Source organism: Manis pentadactyla, chromosome Y, assembly GCF_030020395.1.
Source record: "Manis pentadactyla isolate mManPen7 chromosome Y, mManPen7.hap1, whole genome shotgun sequence".
NCBI classification, from domain to species: domain Eukaryota; kingdom Metazoa; phylum Chordata; class Mammalia; order Pholidota; family Manidae; genus Manis; species Manis pentadactyla.
Genome location: NC_080039.1, coordinates 2,094,815 through 2,116,694, shown reverse-complemented (window position 1 = coordinate 2,116,694; position 21,880 = coordinate 2,094,815). Strand labels below are relative to the sequence as shown.

At 37.9% G+C, this 21,880-nt stretch overlaps 1 protein-coding gene across 1 annotated transcript; it reads left to right on the top strand.

The window, feature by feature from the left end:
* Window positions 1-11,137: 11,137 nt before the first annotated feature.
* On the top strand, window positions 11,138-21,520 carry LOC130682075 (ATP-dependent RNA helicase DDX3X-like). Its single transcript, XM_057496210.1, has 11 exons — window positions 11,138-11,413; window positions 11,491-11,590; window positions 11,934-12,069; window positions 13,137-13,222; window positions 13,474-13,572; window positions 13,653-13,813; window positions 20,078-20,222; window positions 20,354-20,498; window positions 20,716-20,897; window positions 20,969-21,086; window positions 21,312-21,520. The coding sequence occupies exons 1-11, from the start codon at window positions 11,226-11,228 to the stop codon at window positions 21,512-21,514; spliced, it is 1,563 nt and encodes a 520-aa protein (XP_057352193.1). The 5' UTR covers window positions 11,138-11,225; the 3' UTR covers window positions 21,515-21,520.
* The last annotated feature ends 360 nt before the right edge of the window (window positions 21,521-21,880 follow it).

The window sequence follows — 21,880 nt, the reverse complement described above, 5'->3', positions numbered from 1 at the left end:
GAGAGTAGTTGGCGGCCGCGGAATGTGAGAGCGTCGGGAAGGAGTGAGGCCGTCTCTTAGCGGTAATGGCGGCGGCCGCTTTGTTTAGGCTGTTTGGCTGTGCCTCGCTGTTGTCGGGTAACAAGCCTCAGGCCCACCCGATCTGGGTCGGTGGGAGCGGGGCCGCCGAATGACTGACTACAAAATAAAATATGAAACGGTTATTTAGTTTTGTCTCGCGGGCCTTCTGCCTCCTTGTAATAGCCGGGTGCTGCCGATAACGAGGCCACGTTTCGGTAGTGGAAAGTTTTGTGATGCAGGAGAGCCGGAAGAGTCACTAGAGGAGGGAACAATGGCCTCTGTGTGCCTCCCTTAACCGGTGACTGGGGGTAATGGAAGCTGGACGCAGGCTGGAAGACTCTTGGGAAGTTAGGAAGCTAGTACTGCCCTGCTCCCTCTCCTAAATCAGTGAAGTCGCGGGATGACTGTTTAGCCGTGGGCCGTGCGTATTTGGGGAGTGGTACAATGTGGTGTTCATGTCCTTCTGTTAATCGTTCAACTTTGGGGTTAACGAGACGAAAAGTACTCGGACAGTGGATCAGCTGAGTAGATAAGGTTTTTGTTACTGACTTTATTGTGCCTAAGGAGAGAAACCTTGAAATAGTCAAAGCTAGGGATTTCCCTAATTAAGTAGAATACATTTTTCGCCAAAATACTGGGAATGGGGGAAAGGATACGTAGTCTGAGGAGCCAGGAGAGCTACTCTATTTCATTTTTCTGTATTTTCTCCAGAGAAACAGTAAATGAGTCGTTTTGCACTTTCAAGGCACACCTTATGTCTTCCACATTTAGTAGAAGGAATTTATAGAGCATAACTTTTTACACAAACTGACGAACTCCTACTAAATTGTGCAAGAATCTTAATGACACTAATTGTTCCTAAATTTTAGTTACATGTATATTTAAGGGATTTGATAGATCTCACCGCTTGCTTTTATGAGGATGTTTTCCTGCTAATGATGCGTTATGTTAAAAGCCTGCAATTTTATGAGATTTGACGTGTTTAAAAGAGCACAAAAGTTGAAAATAAATCTAGAGCAAAGGCATTCACACTTGTAAAATTACCTGTGCAAATGGAATCTGTTTAACTCTCGAAAAACTGCACCCCGCGGCTCATTACAATTAAGTAGTAAACAAATTCGTCCAGGAAAAGTTGTGATAATTAAGATTTAATGCCTTAATGTTGACCCTTGGTGTAATTTGGTAACGTTATCTTAAACTTTTACTCAGTGTTTATAAACGTTATTGTCTTAGTAACATTTGGTGACAGTGCTCTTTGCTCTTCGTAGGTTGTTTTTTTTTTTTTGGTGTATATAACTGTTCTGCTTCTAAATAGAACTTAATTAAGCTTCTTTGGTTAGTTACAGTGCAACAAAGCGGAATAACCATTTTCTATGGTATTGAAATCTCACCAGTGTGTTGGCAGGTAGGAACTGAGATTGAAGACAGACTTTTACAAGAATGAAATGTCAGTTGTGCCACACTATAATCCCTGCAATGCGGGAAATAACTGCTTTTCAGTTGAATGATCCAGTGTTAGTAAAGTGCCACAATGCTTACCTGCCAGTTGGTGATGAGGGGTGGGTTTCTGCTTAGGGATTAACCGAATTGAATAGTTGATCAGTCTTGAGATAGGGTTATTTAAGGAGATTGCAAATTGTGCTAAACGTTTTTTGGGTAGATGTATTAGGCTTAAAAGAATACCAAGCAGAAAACCAGTGGCTTTGAGAAATGATTAACAATTTAGTTTGATAATTAAAGATCTTTTAGTAAGAAAAATTTTTGCAGGGAAAATTGCTTTAAATGAAGGTGTTTGAACTATCTGTAGTGGGGTGCTGGCGTCCTGCCTCTTGCATTTGTCCTTTGTAGGGTTTATAAGTAATTTTTAGTATCTTTGGTGACAGTAACTACATTTTTCTTGGTGAGTAGTTCATAATGGGTATAAGTATTGAATCACTATGTTGTACAGTTGAAACCAGTAGTATATTGTGTATCAACTATACTTAAGATTTTTAACAGCTGCAGACAGGGCAGCTAGCCTATATATAGGGTTAAAGGGAATGTAAGTCTTGAGATTTGTATTTTGTTTGTAATGCTATCTATACTTGATTTTTACCTTAGTAGTGTAGTAATGCGTGTGTCAGCATGTGAAGTTTTAATATCTTATCTTTCAGTTTGCTGGTCTAGACCTGAAATCCTCTGATAATCAAAGTGAAGGAGGAATTACAACAAGCAGTAAGTAATTTTTTTCTCTCTAAAATCTTCATTAGCTTAATGTTCACATGTCATTGTTTTTGCTAATTTTAATTGAAGCTTTTTTCCCTTCTGTTTTCCACATGAATTACTTTGACAAGCCTGGACAGTAAGAGACTTGTGGTTCTTTTTGAGTGGTAACTTGGTTTAGAAGAAAATTAATGTAGTACCAATACATTTTTATTGTTGTTTCCTGGGCAAGCAGGAAGGAGGTGGGAGACATGTTCTATCTGTGAAATTACCTGAACTGTTACCATATTGTTCAGAACCTGTATTTGTTTATGTGTTAAAGTTACTGCCATTTATTTCCCATGAAGAATCTGAGACAAATAGAAGTAGGCTGTATGGGTTGTTAGGTGGTAGTGAGAATTTAAAATGTCAGCTGTATGGTGGGGACTTGGTGCTGGGAATCTAGTAACCACCATGTTGCTCATGCAATTATATGACACCAAAATAAAATAAATAAAATGTCAGCTGTATTAAATTCTTTAAAATCTTTCTATATCTTCTTGTTAGCTCTTGAAATATTTTGTTCTTTGGGGGAGCAGAGTTGGTTTGATTTCCTGTTTTGAGGACTTCATAGACATTACTGTTTGGGTAGGGAGAGGAATTGGTGGTGGTTTATCATTTGACAGCTGATCTCACCTTGGGCTCAGGCTTGCAGGAAAGCAGTGGATACCCTTCAAAAAACTTCTTCAAGTATATGGTTAGTTCAGGTAATGTTATTTGCCATTATATGGATAATTTAATTCCAACGGTTTGGGATACTTAATTCAGTCAGAAAGTTAGAGATTAAAATTTGAGTTTTAAGGTATAAAACTGACTTTCTTCTTCTACTATGTAGATTAAGTGTTTTTATTCCTTGGTGATAGACCAGGCTGTTCACTTACAAACAATCGAGGTAACACACACTGTTCTTATTGTCATTTTCCTTTCCCTGCTCTTTAATTAACTTGGACTTCATTTACCAGAGTAGAAACAAAGCCTTATTTTTGGGTAATTGGAGTTGATTTAGTGCATTTTTTCCCCTCAGATCTGTGTTTTTTGTTTGTTTGTTTGGTATCATTAATCTACAATTACATGAGGAACATTATGTATACTAGACTCCCCCAATCACTAAGTTCCCCCCACATACAATATTACAATCACTGTCCATCAGCATAGTAGGATGGTGCATGTTTTTTTTTTATTTTAATTTTGTTACCATGAATCTACAGTTACATGAAGAGCATTATGTTTACTAGGCTCTCCCCTACCCCAAGTACGCCCCACAAACCCCATTACAGTTACTGTCCATCAGCATAGTAAGATGTTGTAGAATCACTGCTTGTCTTCTCTGTGTTGCACATCCCTCCCCTTTCCCACACCCAGGACATTATACATGCTAATCATAATGCCCCCTATCTTCTTCCCCGCCCTTATCCCTCCCTACCCTCCCATTCTCCCCAGTCTCTTTCCCTTTGGTAACTGTTAGTCCATTCCTGGGTTCTGTGGTTCTGCTGCTGTTTTGTTCCTTCAGTTTTTCCTTTGTTCTTTTATTCCACATATGAGTGAAATCATTTGGTATTTGTCTTTCTCCTCTTGGCTTATTTCACTGAGCATCATACCCTCTAGCTCCATCCATGTTGTTGCAAATTTTAGGATTTGTTTTCTCCTTATGGCTGAATAATACTCCATTGTGTATATGTACCACATCTTCTTTATCCATTCATCTACTGATGGACACTTAGGTTGCTTCCATTTCTTGGCTATTGTAAATAATGCTGAGATAAACATAGGGGTGCGTCTGTTTTTTTCAAAGTGGAGTGCTGCATTCTTAGGGTAAATTCCTAGAAGTGAAATTCCTGGGTCAAATGATAAGTCTATTTTGAGCATTTTGAGGAACCTCCATGCTGCTTTCCACAATGGTTGAACTAAGTTACATTCCCATCAGCAGTGTAGGAGGGTTCACCTTTCTCCACAACCTCGCCAACATTTGTTGTTTGTCTTTTGGATGGTAGCCATCCTTACTGGTCTGAGGTGATACCTCATTGTGGTTTTAATTTCCATTTCTGTGATAATTAGAGATGTGGACCATCTTTTCATGTGTGTCTTGGCAATCTGAATTTCTTTTTTGGAGAACTGTCTGTTCAATTCCTCTGCCCATTTTTTGATGGGATTATTTGTTTTTTGTTTGTTTAGGTGGGTGAGCTCTTTATATATTTTGGATCTAAATCCTTTATCTGATCTGTAATTTACAAATATATTATCCCATTCTGTAGGGTACCTTTTTGTTGTATTGATGGTGTCTTTTTCTGTACACAAACTTTTCAGCCTAATATAGTCCTACTTGTTCATTTTTGCTTTTGTTTTCCTTGCCCGGGGAGATATGTTCAAGAAGAGGTCACTCATTTTTATGTCTAAGAGATTTTTGCCTATGTTTTTTTCCAAGAGTTTTATGGTTTCATGACTTACATTCAGGTCTCTGATCCATTTTGAATTCACTTTTGTGTATGGGGTTAGATAGTGATCCACTTTCATTCTCTTACATGTAGCTGTCCAGTTTTGCCAGCACCACCTGTTGAAGAGACTGTCATTTCCCGATTGTATGCCCATGGCTCCTTTATCGAATATTAATGACCATATATGTTTGGGTTAATGTCGAGAGTCTCTAATCTGTTCCACTGGTCTTTGGCTCTGTTCTTGTGCCAGTACCAAATTGTCTTGATTACTATGGCTTTGTAGGAGAGCTTGAAGTTGTGGAGTGAGTTACCCCTCCCCCACTTTATTCTTCTTTCTCAGGATTGCTTTCGCTCTTCGGGGTCTTTGGTGTTTCCAGATGAACTTTTGATCTATTTGTTCCAGTTCGTTGAAGAATATTGTTGGTAATTTGATAGGGATTGTATCAAATCTGTGTATTGCTTTGGTTAGGATGGCCATTTTGACGATATTAACTCTTCCTAGCCAAGAGCATGGGATGTGTTTCCAATTTTTAGTGTCCTCTTTAATTTCTCTTAAGAGTGTCTTATAGTTTTCAGGGTATAAGGTTTTCACTTCTTTGGTAAGGTTTATTCCTAGGTGTTTTATTTTTTTTAATGCAATTGTGAATGGAATTGTTTTCCTGCTTTCTCTTTCTTTTGGTTCATTGTTAGTGTATAGGAAAGCCACAGATTTCTGGGTGTTAGTTTTGTATCCTGCAACTTTGCTGTATTCCGATATCAGTTCTAGTAGTTTTGGAGTGGAGTCTTTTGGGTTTTTTATGTACAATATCATGTCATCTGCAAAGAGTGACAGTTTAACTTCTTCTTTCCCAATCTGGATTCCTTGTATTTCTTTGTTTTGTCTGATTGCCGTGGCTAGGGTCTACAGTACTATGTTAAATAACAGTGGGGAGAGTGGGCATCCCTGTCTAGTTCCCGATCTCAGAGGAAAAGCTTTCAGCTTCTCGCTGTGCAGTATAATGTTGGCTGTGGGTTTATCATATATGACCTTTATTATGTTGAGGTACATGCCGTCTATACCCATTTAACTGAGAGTTTTTATCATGAATGGATGTTGAATTTTGTCAAAAGCTTTTTCAGCATCTATGGAGACGCTCTTGTGGTTTTTGCCTTTCTTTTTTTTTGATGTGGTGAATGATGTTGATGGATTTTCGAATGTTGTACAAGCCTTGCATCCCCGGTATGAATCCCACTTGGTTGTGGTGTATGATCCTCTTGATATATTTTTGAATTCAGTTTGTTAATATTTTATTGAGTATTTTTGCATCTACATTCTTCAGGGATATTGGTCTGTAATTTTCTTTTCTGGTGTAGTCTTTGCCTGGTTTTGGTATTAGGGTGATGTTGGCTTCATAGAATGAGTTTGGGAGTATTTCCTCCTGTTTTACTTTTTGGAAAACTTTAAGGAGAATGGGTATTATATCTTTTCTTTATGTCTGATAAAATACCGAGGTAAATCAATCCATCTGGCCTGGGTTTTTTTTTCTTGGGTAGGTTTTTGATTACTGCTTCAATTTCATTGCTGATAAAGGATTTCTTTAGATTTTGTGTTTCTTACTTGGTCAGTCTTGGAAGGTTGTATTTTTCTAGGAAGTTGGCCATTTCTTCTACGTTTTCCAGCTTCTTAGCATGTAGGTTTTTATAGTAGTCTCTAATAATTCTTTGTATATCTGTTCGTTCCATCGTGATGTTTCCTTTCTTGCTTTCTTGTTTCTGATTCTGTTGATGTGTGTTGTTTCTATTTTTCTTAATAAATCTGGCTAGAGGCTTATCTATTTTGTGTATTTTCTCAAAGAACTAGCTTAGTTTCATTGATTTTTTTTCTATTGTTTTATTCTTCTCAATTTTGTTTATTTCTTCTCTGATCTTTATTATGTCCCTCCTTCTGCTGACTTAGGCCTCTTTTGTTCTTCTTTTTCCAATTTTGATAATTTTGACATTAGACTATTTATTCGGGTTTGTTCTTCCTTCTTTAAGTATGCCTGGGTTGCTATGTACGTTCATCTGAAGACTGCTTTAGCCGTGTCCCACAGAAATAGGGTCTTTGTGTTGTTGTCATTTATTTCCATATATTTCTGGATCTCCATTTTAATCTGGTCGTTGATCCATTGACTATTTAGAAGCATGTTGTTAAGCCTCCATGTGTTTGTGAGCCTTTTTGCCTTCTTTTTACAATTTCTAGTTTTATACCTTTGTGGTCTGAAAAGTTGGTTGGTAGAATTTCAATCTTTTTTAATTTTCTGAAGCTCTTTTTGTGGCCTAGTATGTGGTCTATTCTGGAGAATGTTCCATGTGCACTTGAGAAGAATATGTATCCTGCTGCTTTTGGGTGTAGAGTTCTATAGATGTCTATTAGGTCCATCTGTTCTAGTGTGTTGTTCAGTGCCTCTGTGTCCTTACTTATTTTCTGTCTGGTGGATTTGTCCTTTGGAGTGAATGGTGTGTTGAATTCTCCTAAGATGAATACATTGCATTCTATTTCCTCTTTAATTCTGTTGGTATTTGTTGCACATATGCTGGTGCTCCTGTGTTGGGTGTATATCTATTTATAAAGGTTATATCCTCATGGTGGACTGAGCCCTTTATCATTATGTAATGTCCTTGTTTATCTCTTTTTACTTTCTTTGTTTTGAATTCTATTGTGTCTAATACTATTACGGCTACACCTGCTTTTTTCTCCCTATTGTTTGCGTGAAATATCTTTTTTGGATGGTGTATTTTTTGAGGATATTTTCTTAGGCTTTTACAGTGATGGTCATACATGTGTATGTTATAATTCATGCAAGTTAACTAAGAGATGGCCCTTTTTAAATGTTTGTTAAGTAACTATGAGTAACTGAACTGAATTTGATAAGAGGAATTATTTCTTAATCCATTTTCCCAAGATTGCCAGGCTTGTCTCCCACCCTTCAATTTTAGGGTAAAAATTATATTATTTAAGCAATAATTGATTTTTCGGTATTTATTCCCTACTGCAAAACAACGTTTAGAGGAGGCTTTAAAGCTTGCTTTTGTAAAAAGCTGTGTGTTGGATGTTATAATGTGCTTTTAATTTTTTTTTCTCTTAGAACAGAGTTCTATACCTCCTCACTTAAGGAACAGAGAAGCATCTAAAGGTAGGTGATTAACAGCAACTTTGTATCCAACTTTTTGTACGTTTAGAGATGAGTTAGCTTAGGGAAAATGAGGTAACTGGGAAGTCTGTACACATTTTCTCTTGTTCAAGAACAAGCATTTCCTAACTTTGAAAAGGTTCATCTAATTTTATGTAATTCAGAATTACTTCTTTTCACCCACTTTCACTAGTATAATTTTACTGTTAACAGTTCCCACCAGTCTGCGGTTGTATCTGTAAACATTGACAACATGATTGATTTTAATTTGAAAATGGGTATGTCTCTATTAAATATGTATATTAAAACTGCACATGTATTAAGCCACCTTATACAGGTTTACTGTAGAACAGTTAAATGCAGGAGTACAAGCTTGTGCACACTTAGTAAGTTGGATAGATTGTCTGATCTTAGCTTTTTGCCTGAACTGCTTCATTTGAAAGGTTTGCTTAAAATGTTATGAAAATCCTGAATATATTTTACTGTTTGTTTTTTAATGTACAGTGATGAAAGCATATTAAACATATTGTTAGAATGATTTGTATGAGTGAAATTTTTGAAAGAAGGGAAAGGTCAGGAAAAATATTTAAAGCTGAAAGGGAAGAATAAAGACTGGTAAATAAGTAAGGGTAGGGGAGTGTTTTAGGAAGGGAGAAGATAAACTATAGCTTGAGGTCTGTGGTTTTCCTGAATGAAACTTTTAAGTGTGTATAGGTCTACCAGAAGGTAACTCAGCTAATGCTGGGTTTTTTTCAAAGTAACTGCAGAGTTATGAGAAGGGTTAATGAGTTCTCCTCAGTGTATCTTGCTGGCATAGCATCCAGAGTATATTAAGTGTTTTGAAAGGGAGTTGTCAGTACCTTCAGGAGTTTTTGGAACAGATCTTAAAAATTCAACAATCGCCCTGCTAATGGCCGTGTCTTATCCATCTGGCAAATGGTGGAGCTACAAATTTAATAAAGTGTCTGATTCTGGTTTTTATCAGCTTGTGGAGTAAGTTTACTCTTAACTTTTCAACGTCTGTAGATGAGCCTTAGAGACATGTCCAATTAGGAAATTAGGCAAGGGAGGAACTGGAGTCTCCTTTTTTCCTTGACATACTTGTGTTCTCCCCAAGCTAGATCCAACATTGTTGTATTCTAGTATTTGACAATAGTTTATGTAAGTGTACCTATACAAATAACGTTCACACCAATTGTTACTTTGGTTTTTTTAATACTGAACTGGGGAGGTGCTTACCAATACCGCATGTAAGGTAAATTCAAAAATAGGGAGATCTTCATGAGAATGGATTGAGGAACCTTTCTGGAAGATCCGAGGGTGTTAAAAGTTTTAACAAATGGACATGTTTACTAAATTTAGGGTTCTTACTGAAAACTCTACCTGCTGCAAATGTTTTGTGGTTTATTCCTTGAGGATCATGTGAAAAAATCCAGTGGTATTTTTTGAATACAGATAGCTTCATTTTATATATAGGTACGTCTGAAGACATTTAAAAGTGCACTGGAGTCAAATAGAAATATCAAAACTGCTTTTACGAGTCAAATAGAAATATTAAAACTCCTTTTACACTATTTCCATTCACTTAATTTATTTCTTGTAAGAGTAACTAGAACAGTGCTTATGTATTGAAGATGTTCAACTGACTTCTCATATTTATATCGCTGCTGATAAAGTTCCTACCAAGTTGCCTTCTCCAAGTCTTCTAATTGACTAAGTCCTGTTTTCACAATGCCACTTATTTTCTACAGAGAGCCCATAAGAAGTAGACAACGCATAATTCAGTGCCTGGAATTTAGTGCTTCAGCCATTATAAAATTTGAAATTTTTTGTCCTATTATATCTGACCTGTTTCTTACTAATCACGTAGTGTATCTATTCTGTTTTTTTGTTTCCCTAGGCCACTAACAGTACCTGAGGCTAATTAACCTTTTGTTACACTGGGAATTCCAGAAAGGGTATATTGTCTGGCAATAATACGTATTTTTATTTTACCAACTTTTGTATTATGGTTTGTGAGGTATTTAGGGGTGGGCATAACTAAAATGCTTCTGTAGAGCTACCCTAGCTACTTGCTTACTTCTGAAGGTAAAGATTTGGGAGAGGCACTTGAAATTTCTCTGAGAGAGCAGTCTCAGCTTTTAAGAAGAATTATCTGTGGTCTTTTCAAAATAATCTTATTGGAATAAGCCTAGGTTTTAGGAGTATAGCAAACCATGACACTTGAATGGAATATAAACTGTGTGTTTTATGGTCAATGTAAAAGTAATATACTTTCGTTACATGTAAACTTAATTTTAAAGGGGGTGTTCATTTAGTACATTGATGTTAAGACCATAAGGTTTCCTTTTTCCCTTCAGTAATTTCTCCTAGAAAAGAGGATTTAAGGCAAGAAAATGACTATTTGCTGGTGAAAACCTACTACCTATATCTTTCAGTTCTCTTTTCCAGTGATTTTCATGAATAATCCATTGACCCTTGGTGTCCTACAGGGATGAAATTTAAAAAGAAGACTGTGAAAACCTCCTTATTTGGAAAGATCAGAATTATGTCATATTTTTTTTCTTTTTCTGTTTGTTTGTTTGGGGGGATTAGATGATAGACACCGGTCAGGTTGGAGTTGTAAAGATAAGGATGCCTACTGCAATTTTGGGTCTCGAGATTCAAGAGAAAAGCCCTTTTTCTTCAGTGATCATGGATGTAGATCAACGGGAAGGTAAATTATTGTGTTATTTTGTTGATCTTTAGTCATCCTTAATGGACCATTCTTCTATTGCAAATTTAAGCAAATGTTGGTTTACTATTGTTAGCTCAAAGATCTTTACTGATTTAATATTTTAATTTACATGCACTAGAAATATGCAGTTTGATAGTGTTATTTTTATTTGTTTAATCATTTATGGATTTTTGTGTTGGTTTAAACATTTTTTATGATTGCACAATTTTGATAAACTGATCTTACGAATTTAATATCTGGTTGCCCCTGTATTGTTTTTTACAAACAAGACTAAGATTCCTTCTTTTCTTCTGGATCTTACATTTTTGGGTTTATCAGTTTCAAAATTCAGATGTAAAGTTTATAGTAGTTAAATGTGTTGTAGAACTTAATTCTTAGCATGTGAGACTTGTTCTAAGTTGCACAATTGTAGAAAAAGGAAAGAACAATGCTGGTTTTCTAAAGCTGAAAATGTATCCATTATGTATAACCATTGGTTAAGTAGAAGACCTTATTTCACAAATTGAGATGTTAATATTGAATTTTGGCATCTTAAATGTCCTTGTGACCAAAATGTTTAACTAATATATACTTCTAGAAAGATGATAACATGGCTTTGGATAAATGACATATTTTGGCAAATTGCTTGTGGTTAGGTTTGATGATCGTGGACGAAGTGGCTATGATGGTTTTGGCAGTCGTGAAAGGACTGGCTTTAGCAAATTTGAATGCAGTGGACACAGTCGTTGGGGTGACAGATCAGATGAGGATGATTGGTCAAAACCACTTCCACCAAGTGAACGCTTGGAGCAGTAAGTTTATGAAAGGTGTTGATTGTTATGACAACGTACTAGCTAGTATAATATGCATTATAATAATTTGGTTTCAGGGAACTGTTTTCTGGAAGAAACGCTGGGATTAACTTTGAGAAGTATGATGATATACCAGTAGAGGCAACTGGAAATAACTGTCCTCCACATATTGAAAGTGTAAGTTGCTTTGTGTTACTTTTTTAACAATTCTTTATTAAAGTTACTACTGAAAACTTCATTGGATTATGAAAAAGGAGAGACTGATATTTTTTAATGTTACCATTATCAGTAATCCTGAAATAAAAAATGTGTCTAATGAAGAACCAACACTATTTGTACATTAGTCCGCTTTCTTAAAAAATAACATGACAATTTTACCTGAAATGAAAGCAGGTGTAATCTAGTCATGAATAGGTAGGCATTCAGTTGGCTTCTTCCATTCTTGTATTATCAAACAAATTACAATGGATAGTGTATTTCTCATCTTATATACATTTGATCTGGTTAAATTTCTTTACAGTTCAGTGATGTTGAGATGGGAGAAATTATCATGGGGAACATTAAGCTTACTTGTTACACTCGTCCAACTCCAGTGCAAAAGCATGCCATTCCCATTATAAAAGAAAAAAGAGACTTGATGGCTTGTGCAAAAACAGGTAAGCTCACTTGATGAAGTTTAAAAGTCAGTATCTTACCTAGACTAGCGCTAAAAGTAGTACATTGTGTAGGGGTACCTGAGTACTGTGTTTATTAGCTTGATTTTGAGCTAGGTAAAGGCTAGTTGGTGATGTCTCTTTTTACCTTGTGTCTTTGGATCCTTTGGATGAAATCAGTGTGTCTCATCAGGGTATCTTGGGGAAGTCTGTAACAAATTGTCAGTTTGATACTGCTGCAACAGAACAAGGGAAGATCCTGTGATCCATAAAAATTAGGTTGGGGAAAAGGAAGAGAGTATTTTGGGAATTGGGGAATGGAGGAGAGCAGGAATAGTAATTTATTCTTAATTTAGGATGGGTTAAAGATGGCAGAACAGTATTAAAACTTCTTTTTGGATGTATTACAAATTTTGAGTCATTTGAATTTAAAGTTGATGTAAGTTTTCTCAATCACTGTCATATATGTATTATACGATGTGTATAGTAAGTTTTATAACAGTTAATGCACATTTCACAAACTAACTGCTTCAGGTGTCCACTTGGTGGAGAGGTTTTAACCAACCATCCTCGTCTGATTTGTCACACTGATTGTGTCCACTGTGTTCATATTTGGCTAACCCAATCATATCACCATGCTTGCCCATCTTTTATACCTAATTGTGGCCTTTAGGTTAACGCCACTGCCTGCTTTCTCAATGAGTTTTCCTGAAACAACTACAGTTTTCCAATGGCAGGGACATACTGGCCCTGAGAACCCTCTTTTGGACTCTTCGGAATTGCTGACTCCTGCTTCACATTCCAACAGTGTATATACCAAAAAAGTATTGAAGTGGAAGTGGATGCAGGATTAAGCAAAATGGTTGTTTCTGTGTAAATTAAAATGCAGAGAATTGAATAGTGCATTGTATAAAATGTTCACAGAAGTTCCTCGGCTGGCACTTTTTGCTTAGCTGTGTAAATATACCATGTTTTCCAGAAAATTAGGCATAGAGTAAAATTTTCGTAGAGTAAAATTTTCTTAACACAAGAGGGTGTTTGGAATACTTCATAAAATGTTTTTCTTACAGGCTCTGGAAAAACAGCAGCATTTCTCTTACCCATCTTAAGTCAGATTTATGCAGATGGTCCAGGCGAGGCTTTGAGGGCTGTGAAGGTAAAGAAATCCTTGTAAGAAGTTTTTTCATTGGAAGACTTACCAAAATATTTGTTGGGACCCTTCTTTCTAAGTGATGCCAAGTGTACTTTATTTTCATTTTTTAAATTTTGTTTTCAGACTGATTATCCAACAGAAAGCCAGTTTTGCATGTAATTTTTAAGTAACAAAGGGAATTTTGATGTCAAGAATTTTTTAAAGAATGAACAAATTTTGGGTCTTTAAGTTTAATTCATAAAATTTCTTTTTAGGAAAATGGAAGGTATGGACGCCGTAAACAATACCCAGTTTCCTTAGTTTTAGCTCCTACAAGAGAACTGGCTGTACAGATCTATGAGGAAGCCAGAAAAGTAAATATGCATTTTACTTATTGTTGCTATTTTTAATTAGTGATACATTTCTGACTACCCAATGAATCCTTTGCTTACAGTTTTCATACCGGTCTAGAGTTCGACCTTGTGTGGTTTATGGTGGTGCTGATATTGGTCAGCAGATTCGAGATTTAGAACGTGGGTGTCACTTGTTAGTTGCCACTCCAGGGCGTCTCCTGGATATGATGGAAAGAGGAAAAATTGGATTAGACTTCTGCAAGTAAGTTAATTTCTGTACCTGAGATGTAGCTTTCTTTTGGTATCATTAATCTACAATCACATGAGGAATATTATATTGCCTATACTTCCCCCATCACCAAGCCTCCGCCGCAAACCTCATTACAGTCAGTTTCCATCAGCATGTTAAGATGCTGTAGAATCACTACTTCTCTTCTCTGTTGCAAAGCCCTCCTCGTGCCACCACTCCCCATATTATACATACAAATCATAATGCCCCTGTCTTTTTTAACCCCCTTATCCCTCCCTTCCCACCCATCCTCCCCAGTCCCTTTCCTTTTGGTAACTGTTAGTCCATTCTTGGGTTCTTGGGGTCTGCTGCTGTTTTGTTCCTTCAGTTTCTTCTTAGCTCTTCTACTCCACATACGAGTGAGATGATTTTGTACTAGTCTTTCTCCTCCTGGCTTATTCCTCTGAACATAATAAACTCTAGCTCCATCCATGCTGTTGGAAATGATAGGATTTGTTTTCTTTTTGCAGCTGGATAATATTCCATTCATCTCCTGATGGACACTTAGGTTGCTTCCATTTCTTGGCTATTGTGAATAGTGCTGCGATAAACTTAGGGGTGCATCTGTCTTTTTCAAACTGGGCTGCTGCATTCTTAGGGTAAATTCCTAGGAGTGGAATTATTGGGTCAAACGGTATTTCTATTTTGAGTTTTTTGAGGAACCTCTGTACTGCTTTCCACATGGTTGAACCTAATTTACATTCCCACCAGCTGTGTAGGAGGGTTCCCCTTTCTCCACAACCTCGCCAACATTTGTTGTCATTTGTTTTTTCGATGCTGGCGATCCATACCGCTGTGAGGTGATATCTCATTGCGGTTTTCATTTGCATTTCTTTCATGACTAGTGATGTGGAGCATCTTTTCATATCTCTGTTGGCCATCTGCGTTTCTTTGGAGAACTCTCTAGTTTAGCTCCTCTGACCATTTTTGGATTAGATTATTTGCTTTTTGTTTGTTGAGGTGCACGAGCTCTTTATATATTTTGGATGTCAACCCTTTAATCGGATCTGTCATTTATGAATATATTCTCCCATACTGTAGGATTCCTTTTTGTTCTATTGATGGTGTCCTTTGCTGTACAGAAGCTTTTCAGCCTGGTATAGTCCCGCTTATTCATCTTTGCTTTTGTTTCCCTTGCCTGGGGAGATATGTGCATGAAGAGGTCTCTATCCCGTTCCGCTGGTCTGTGGGTCTGTTGTGGTGACAGTACCAAATTGTCTTGATTATTGTGGCTTTGAAGTAGAGCTTGAAGTTGGGAAGCAAAATGCCCCCCACTTTATTCTTCCTTTTCAGGACTGCTTTGGCTGTTCGAGGTCTTTGGCGGTTCTATGTGAATTTTAGAGTTGTTCCAGTTTGTTAAAGAACGCTGTAGTATTTTGATATGGAGTGCATTAAATTTGTAGACTGCTTTAATGAGTTTGGCCATTTTGACAATATTCATTCTACCTGGGCAAGAGCATGGGATGAGTTTCCATTTGTTAGTGACCTCAGTTTCTCTTAAGAGTGTCTTGTAGTTTTCAGAATAGAGGTCATTCACTTCCTTGGTTAGGTTTTATACCTAGGTATTTTATTCTTTTTGATGCAATTGTGAATAGAATTTTTTCCGATTTCTCTGTCTCCAAGTTCATTGTAAGTGTATAGGAAAGCAGTAGATTTTCTGTGTATTAATTTTGTATCCTGTAACTTTGCTGAATTCAGATATTGGTTCTAGTAGGTTTGGGGTGGAGTATTTAAGTGTTTTTATGTACAATATCATGTCATCTGCAAACAGGACAATTTGATCTGACCTCTTCTTTACCAATCTGGATTCCTTGTATTTCTTTGTTCTGTCTAATTGCTGTGGCTAGGTCCTCCAGTACTATGTCGAATAACAATGGGGAGAGTGGGCATCCCTGTCTTGTTCCCAATCTTAGTAGTAAAGCTTTCAGCTTCTCACCGTTAAGTATGATGTTGGCTGTGGGTTTGTCATATATGGCCTTTATTATGTTGAGGAACTTGCCCTCTCTAGCCATATTGTTGAGAGTTTTTATCGAGAATGGATGTTTAATTTTGTTGAACACTTTCACAGTGTCTGTGGAGATGGTCATCTGGTTTTTGTCTTTCTGTTTGTTGATGTGGTGGATGATGTTGATGGATTTTCGAATGTTGTACCATCCTTCCATCCCTGGGATGAATCCTACTTGGTCATGGTTTATGATCCTCTTGATGTTTTTTGAATTCTGTTTGCTAATATTTTGTTGAGTATTTTTGCATCTATGTTCGTCAGGGATGTTGGTCTGTAGTTTTCATTTTCTGTGGAGTCTTTGCCTGGTTTTGGTATTAGAGTGATGCTGGCTTCATAGAATGAGTTTGGAAGTTTGCCCGCCTCTTCTATTTTTTGGAAAACTTTAAGGAAAATTGATATTGTGTCTTCTGTGTATGTCTGATAAAATTCTGTGGTAAATCCACCTAGGCCGGGGGTTTTTCTCTTGAGTAGTTTTTTGATTACTGATGCAACTTCGTTGCTAGTAATTGGTGTCTTTAGATTTTCTCTTTCTTTCTTGGTCAGTCTTGGAAGGTTGTATTTTTCTAGGAAGTTGTCCATTTCTTTGAGGTTTCCAGCTTGTTAGCATCCAGATTCTCATAGTATTCTCTAATAATTCTTTGTATTTCGGTGGGGTCTGTCATGATTTTTCCTTTCCTATTTCTAATTCTGTTGATGTGTGTAGAATCTTCTTTTTCTCTTACTAAGTCGGACTAAGGGCTTATTTTGTTTATTTTCTGAAAGATCCACCTCTTCATTTCATTGATTTTTTTCTATTGTTTTATTCTTCTCAATTTTATTTATTTCTACTCTGATTTTTATTATGTCCTTTGTTCTGCTGACTTTGGACTCATTTGTTCTTTTTCCAGTTTCAATAATTGTGACTTTAGACTATTCATTTGGGATTTTTCTTCCTACTTTAAATAGGCCTGTATTTCTATATACTTTCCTCTTAGAACAGCCTTTGCTGTGTCCCGCAAAAGTTGGGGCTTTGTGGTGGTGTTGTCATTTGTCTCCAAATATTGCCTGATCTCTTTTAAATTGGTCATTATCCATTGATTATTTAGGAGCACGTTGTTAAGCCTCCATGTGTTTGTGAGCCTTTTTGCTTTCTTTGTACAATTTATTTCTAGTTTTACACTTTTGCGGCCTGAGAATTTGGTTGGTAAAATCTCTACCTTTTTGAATTTACTGAGGTTCTTTTTGTGGCCTCATACGTGGTCTACTCTGGACAATGCTGCATATGCACTTGAGGAGAGTGTGTATGGGTGTAGAGTTCTATAGAAGTCTGTTAGGTCCTTCTGTTCTAGTGTGTTGTTCAGTACCTCTGTGTCCTTAGTTTCTGTCTGGTGGTGAGCTGTCCTTTGGAGTAAGTGGTCTGTTGAAGTCTCCTAAAATGAATGCATTGCATTCTCTTTCCTCCTTTAGTTCTGTTAGTATTTGTTTCCCATATGCTGATACGCCTGTGTTGGGTGCATGTATATTTATAATGGTTATATCCTCTTGCTGGAATGACCTCATTCTCATTACATAATGTCCTTCTTTATTGCTTTTTACTTTCTCTGTTTTGAAGTCTATTTTGTCTGATACTAGTACTGCAACACCTGCTTTTTTCTCCCAGTTGTTTGCATAAAATATCTTTTTCCATCTCTTGACTTTTAGTCTGTGTATGTCTTTGGGTTTGAGGTGTGTGTCTGTTAAGCAGAATATAGATGGGTCTTGCTTTTTTATCCATTCTGTTACTCTGTGTCCTTTGATTGGTTTATTCAATCTGCTTACATTTATGGTGAATATTGAAAGATATGTATTTATTGCCATTGCAGGCTTTAGATTTGTGTTTACCAAATGTTCAAGGGTAGCGTCTTTACTACCTGTCTTACAAACTTCCTTATTAAGCTGTTATACATACAGTCTGATGATGATTTCTCTCCCTTCTTATTCCTCCTCCTCCATTCTTTATATGTTAGGTGTTTTATTCTGTACTCCTTGTGTTTCCTTTGACTGCTTTTGTGCGTAGTTGATTTTATTTTTTGTGTTTAGTTAGTGTTTGGTTGGTGTGCTTTCTTTGCTGTGATTTTATTTTCTGTAGTGACATCTATTTAGCCTTAGGAGTGCTCCCATCTAGAGCAGTCCCTCTAAAATACCCTGTAGAGGTGGTTTGTGGGAGGAAAATTCCCTCAACTTTTGCTTTTCCGGAAATTGTTTAATGCGTCCTTCATATTTAAATGATAATTGTGCTTGATACAGTATTCCTTGTTCTAGGCCCTTCTGTATCATTGCATTAAATATATCATGTTGTTATCTTCTGGTCTGTAAGGTTTCTGTTGAGAAGTCTGATGATATCCTGATGGTTTTCCTTTGTAGGTGACCTTTTTTCTCTCTCTGGCTGCCTTTAAAACTCTCGCCTTGTCCTTGGTCAATGCCATTTTAATTATGCGTCTTGGTGTCCTCCTCCCTGGGTCCCTTGTGGTCTTCCAAGGTCTGAGAGACTATTTCCTCCCCCAGTTTTGGGATGTTTTCAGCAGTTATTTCTTCAAAGGCACCTTCTGTCCCTTTTCCTCTCTTCTTCTTTTGGTACCCCTTTAATGTGGATATTGTCCCATTTGGCTTGGTCACACAGTTCTCTGAATGGTCTTTCATTCCTGGAGATCCTTTTATCTCTCTCTGCCTCAGCTTCTCTGTGTTTCTGTTGTCTGCTCTCTGTTCCATTAACGGTCTCTGGCACCCCAGCCAGTCTGCTCTCAAGTCCTTCCAGAGATTGTTTTATTTCTGTATTCTTCCTCCTAACTTGATCCTTTAGCTCTTGCATATTTCTCTGCAGGTCCATCAGCATGGTTATGACGTTAATATTGAATTCTTTTTCAGGGAGTTAGGTTAAATCTATCTCTCCAGGCCCTCTCTCGGGCACCAAGAGTAATTCTGGACTGCACCAAATTCCTCCGCCTTTTCATGGCGGTAGAGGAAGCTGTAGGCAGGTAGCGCTTGTGTCACAAAGTCCTCTCCTGCTTGTTGGTCACCTTGCCCTTCTCCGCTGCCTGTGCCGGTTACCCACACACCAGGAGCAGCTTCTGGTTTTATTTCCTGAGCTGCTGCAGGCGGTGCAGCCATCGGGGCATCCCCGGGCCCTGCGGGGAGAGGCAGGCACACTGGGTGTGCTCTCCTGCGATAACGGCTACCCTTCACACCCTGTCCCAGCTTCCTCTGTCTGTGCCGGGCTGCCACATGCCGTGGAGCCTCTGAGTCTGTCCCCGGTGGCTGTGGAGGAGGCCCTGGGCAGCTGCTGTGGGCGCAGCTACTCTCAGGCTGCTCCCCTGCTGTGGCAGGACCACTCGGGAAGGGTAATTGACAGGAGGCTGTTTAACCACCATGAGGGGCTTCAGAACTGCACTTCTGCTCAGAGTGTTAGTGTTTATGGTGCCTGAAGTTCCCCAGGATACCCAGCTGCTGGTCTGAGTGTGGCTGGATGCTGTGAGGCCTCTTTCTCTTTACGTCTTTCAAAAAGCACTCGCTTTTCTTTTGTCCCTAGGGCACCAGCAGTGGCAACCTGCTCACATGTTTTACTGTTGCGTTTCCCTAATATCCAGCACACCATGTACTGTGTGTCTGTGCTCCCGGTGAGGATGACTAGGGCTTGGTATTTAGCATACCTGGGCTCCCTCACCCTCCTCACTCCAACTCCTCTCCTCCCGCTGGTGGGCGGGGGTTGGTGGAGTGCTCAGCTCCTGCCGGTCCTCAGCTTGTATCTTACCCCCTTCATGAGGCGCTCGGTTCTCGCAGCTGTAGATGTAGCCTTACTGTTTGTTGTACTGTATCTTCTGGCCTCTCTTTTAGGAATAGTTGTATTTGTTGTATTTTCAAAAATATATATGGTTTTGGGAGGAGATTTCTGCTGCCCTTCTGTCGCCACCATCTTGGCCCCTCCTCTGAGATGAAGCTTTTTTAATATTAGTGGTCATTTTGTAGTGATTTATTAGTATTTAGATTAAAACATGAATGATTTTAACTTTCTACATAGTCTTTGAAAAATAACAGTTAGCCTGTATTGGTACAGAGTCAAGTAATAATCTCCTTTGCTTGTGTGACTTAAGTGTATTTCATGTGTTACTTTGTGTAGTAAGAGTGTTGGATAAATGTATCAAGCTTAATTAAAGACACAACTATATTCAACTGTAAGTTTCTCATCAGATCCTAAATTGGGTGTTTTTTTGTAACAGATACGTAGTGTTGGACGAAGCTGATAGAATGCTGGATATGGGATTTGAACCTCAGATACGTCGTATAGTTGAACAAGGCAGTATGCCACGGAAGGGTATTCGCCACACCATGATGTTCAGTGCTACCTTTCCTAAGGGAATACAGGTGTTGTTTTTTTAGAAAAAATACAACTTCCTTTTTTAGAACGTATTTGTTAATAAGTACTTGAGTGTCTTCAGACACTTAAAAAGTTAGAGTAATAATATTTCAGGCTTTTTATTTTTCCCTTTTTTCAGTGGCTTGCTCATGATTTCTTGGATGATTATATCTTCCTGACGGTAGGCAGAGTTGGCTCTACGTCTGAAAGCATCACGCAGAAGGTAGTTTGGGTGGAAGAGTCAGACAAACGGTCATTTTTGCTTGACCTCTTAAATGCAGCAGGTAAGGTGAATTATAAGTAGTGTCAGCTAGGTGTAAGAAAGACCAGTTTGGCTCTCCTTAGCCTCTACCTTGTCTTTCACTTACCTTCTTAAGTGTTAAGTTTTTATTAGCTCCATGTGCTTGTTTACCTAGCACAAAATGAAAGCCAGTTAATATTTAGAAAAGGTAATTACACCTGTTGCTGTTAGTAAACAAAATCTTACATACAATTTTTCAGGGAAGGATTCACTGACGTTAGTGTTCGTGCAGACCAAGAAGCGTGCCAGTTCTCTCGAGGATTTCTTATCCTGTGAAGGATATGCTTGTACCAGTATTCATGGAGATCGATCACAGAGGGATAGAGAGGAGGCCCTTCACCAGTTCCGTTCAGGAAAAAGCCCGATTCTAGTGGCTACATCTGTGAGTACATTTTTGTTTTTGGGTTATGCATGTTTGACTATTGCTTTCTTTTAACAAAAGTTATTTTTCAGGTGGCAGCAAGAGGATTAGACATTTCAAATGTGAAACATGTAATCAATTTTGACTTGCCAAGTGATATTGAAGAATATGTACATCGGATTGGTCGTACAGGACGTGTAGGAAACCTTGGCAAAGTGTTTTAGTTTGACACAGAATCTGAAATACTAGAACCTTTATTTTTAAGGGAAGGTTGGACATGACATCAATCAGGTGTCAGATAACAGTTATTTGTATTCCAGTTTAACTTGAATTATAACGTCACATTTTTGAGTTGTAGTTATTCTGCATATAAGTAAAAACACTGAGCAACTTCACAGGAATCCAGGCATTATATACATATTTGGACTCTTGTAGGCCTTGCCACCTCATTCTTTAATGAAAGAAATAGAAATATCACAAAGGATTTGTTGGATCTACTTGTTGAAGCTAAACAAGAAGTGCCATCTTGGTTGGGAAACATGGCTCATGAACACCACTGTAAGGGCAGCAGTCATGGACATTCTAAGAGGTACGGATTGTTTCCAGCCTTCTTATTTTTCTCTATGGGGGTTAAGTAAAATACTGTGCACAATTTGCATACTTGGATAAGGGATGGCCTTAGGAAGGCTGAAGTGGAGTCAAAAATGTTGATGTTAACTGCTCAGGTCTTCAGGAACACTGAGGAATTGACCACATTGGAAACTGGTTTGAAAAATCAGAAATAGTGGGTCTATGGACAGGAATTGTCATTTTATTTAATTTATTGTTCATTAAAAGAATTCTTCCTTTTAATAGTAGATTCAGTGGAGGATTTGGTGCCAGAGACTATCAACAAAGTAGTGTTTCCACCAGTTCTGCCTTTAGTAGTAGTCATGCAAGCAGCCGCCACAGTGGTGGAGGTGGTGACAGCAGCAGCAGAGGATTTGGTGGAGGTAACATAATTT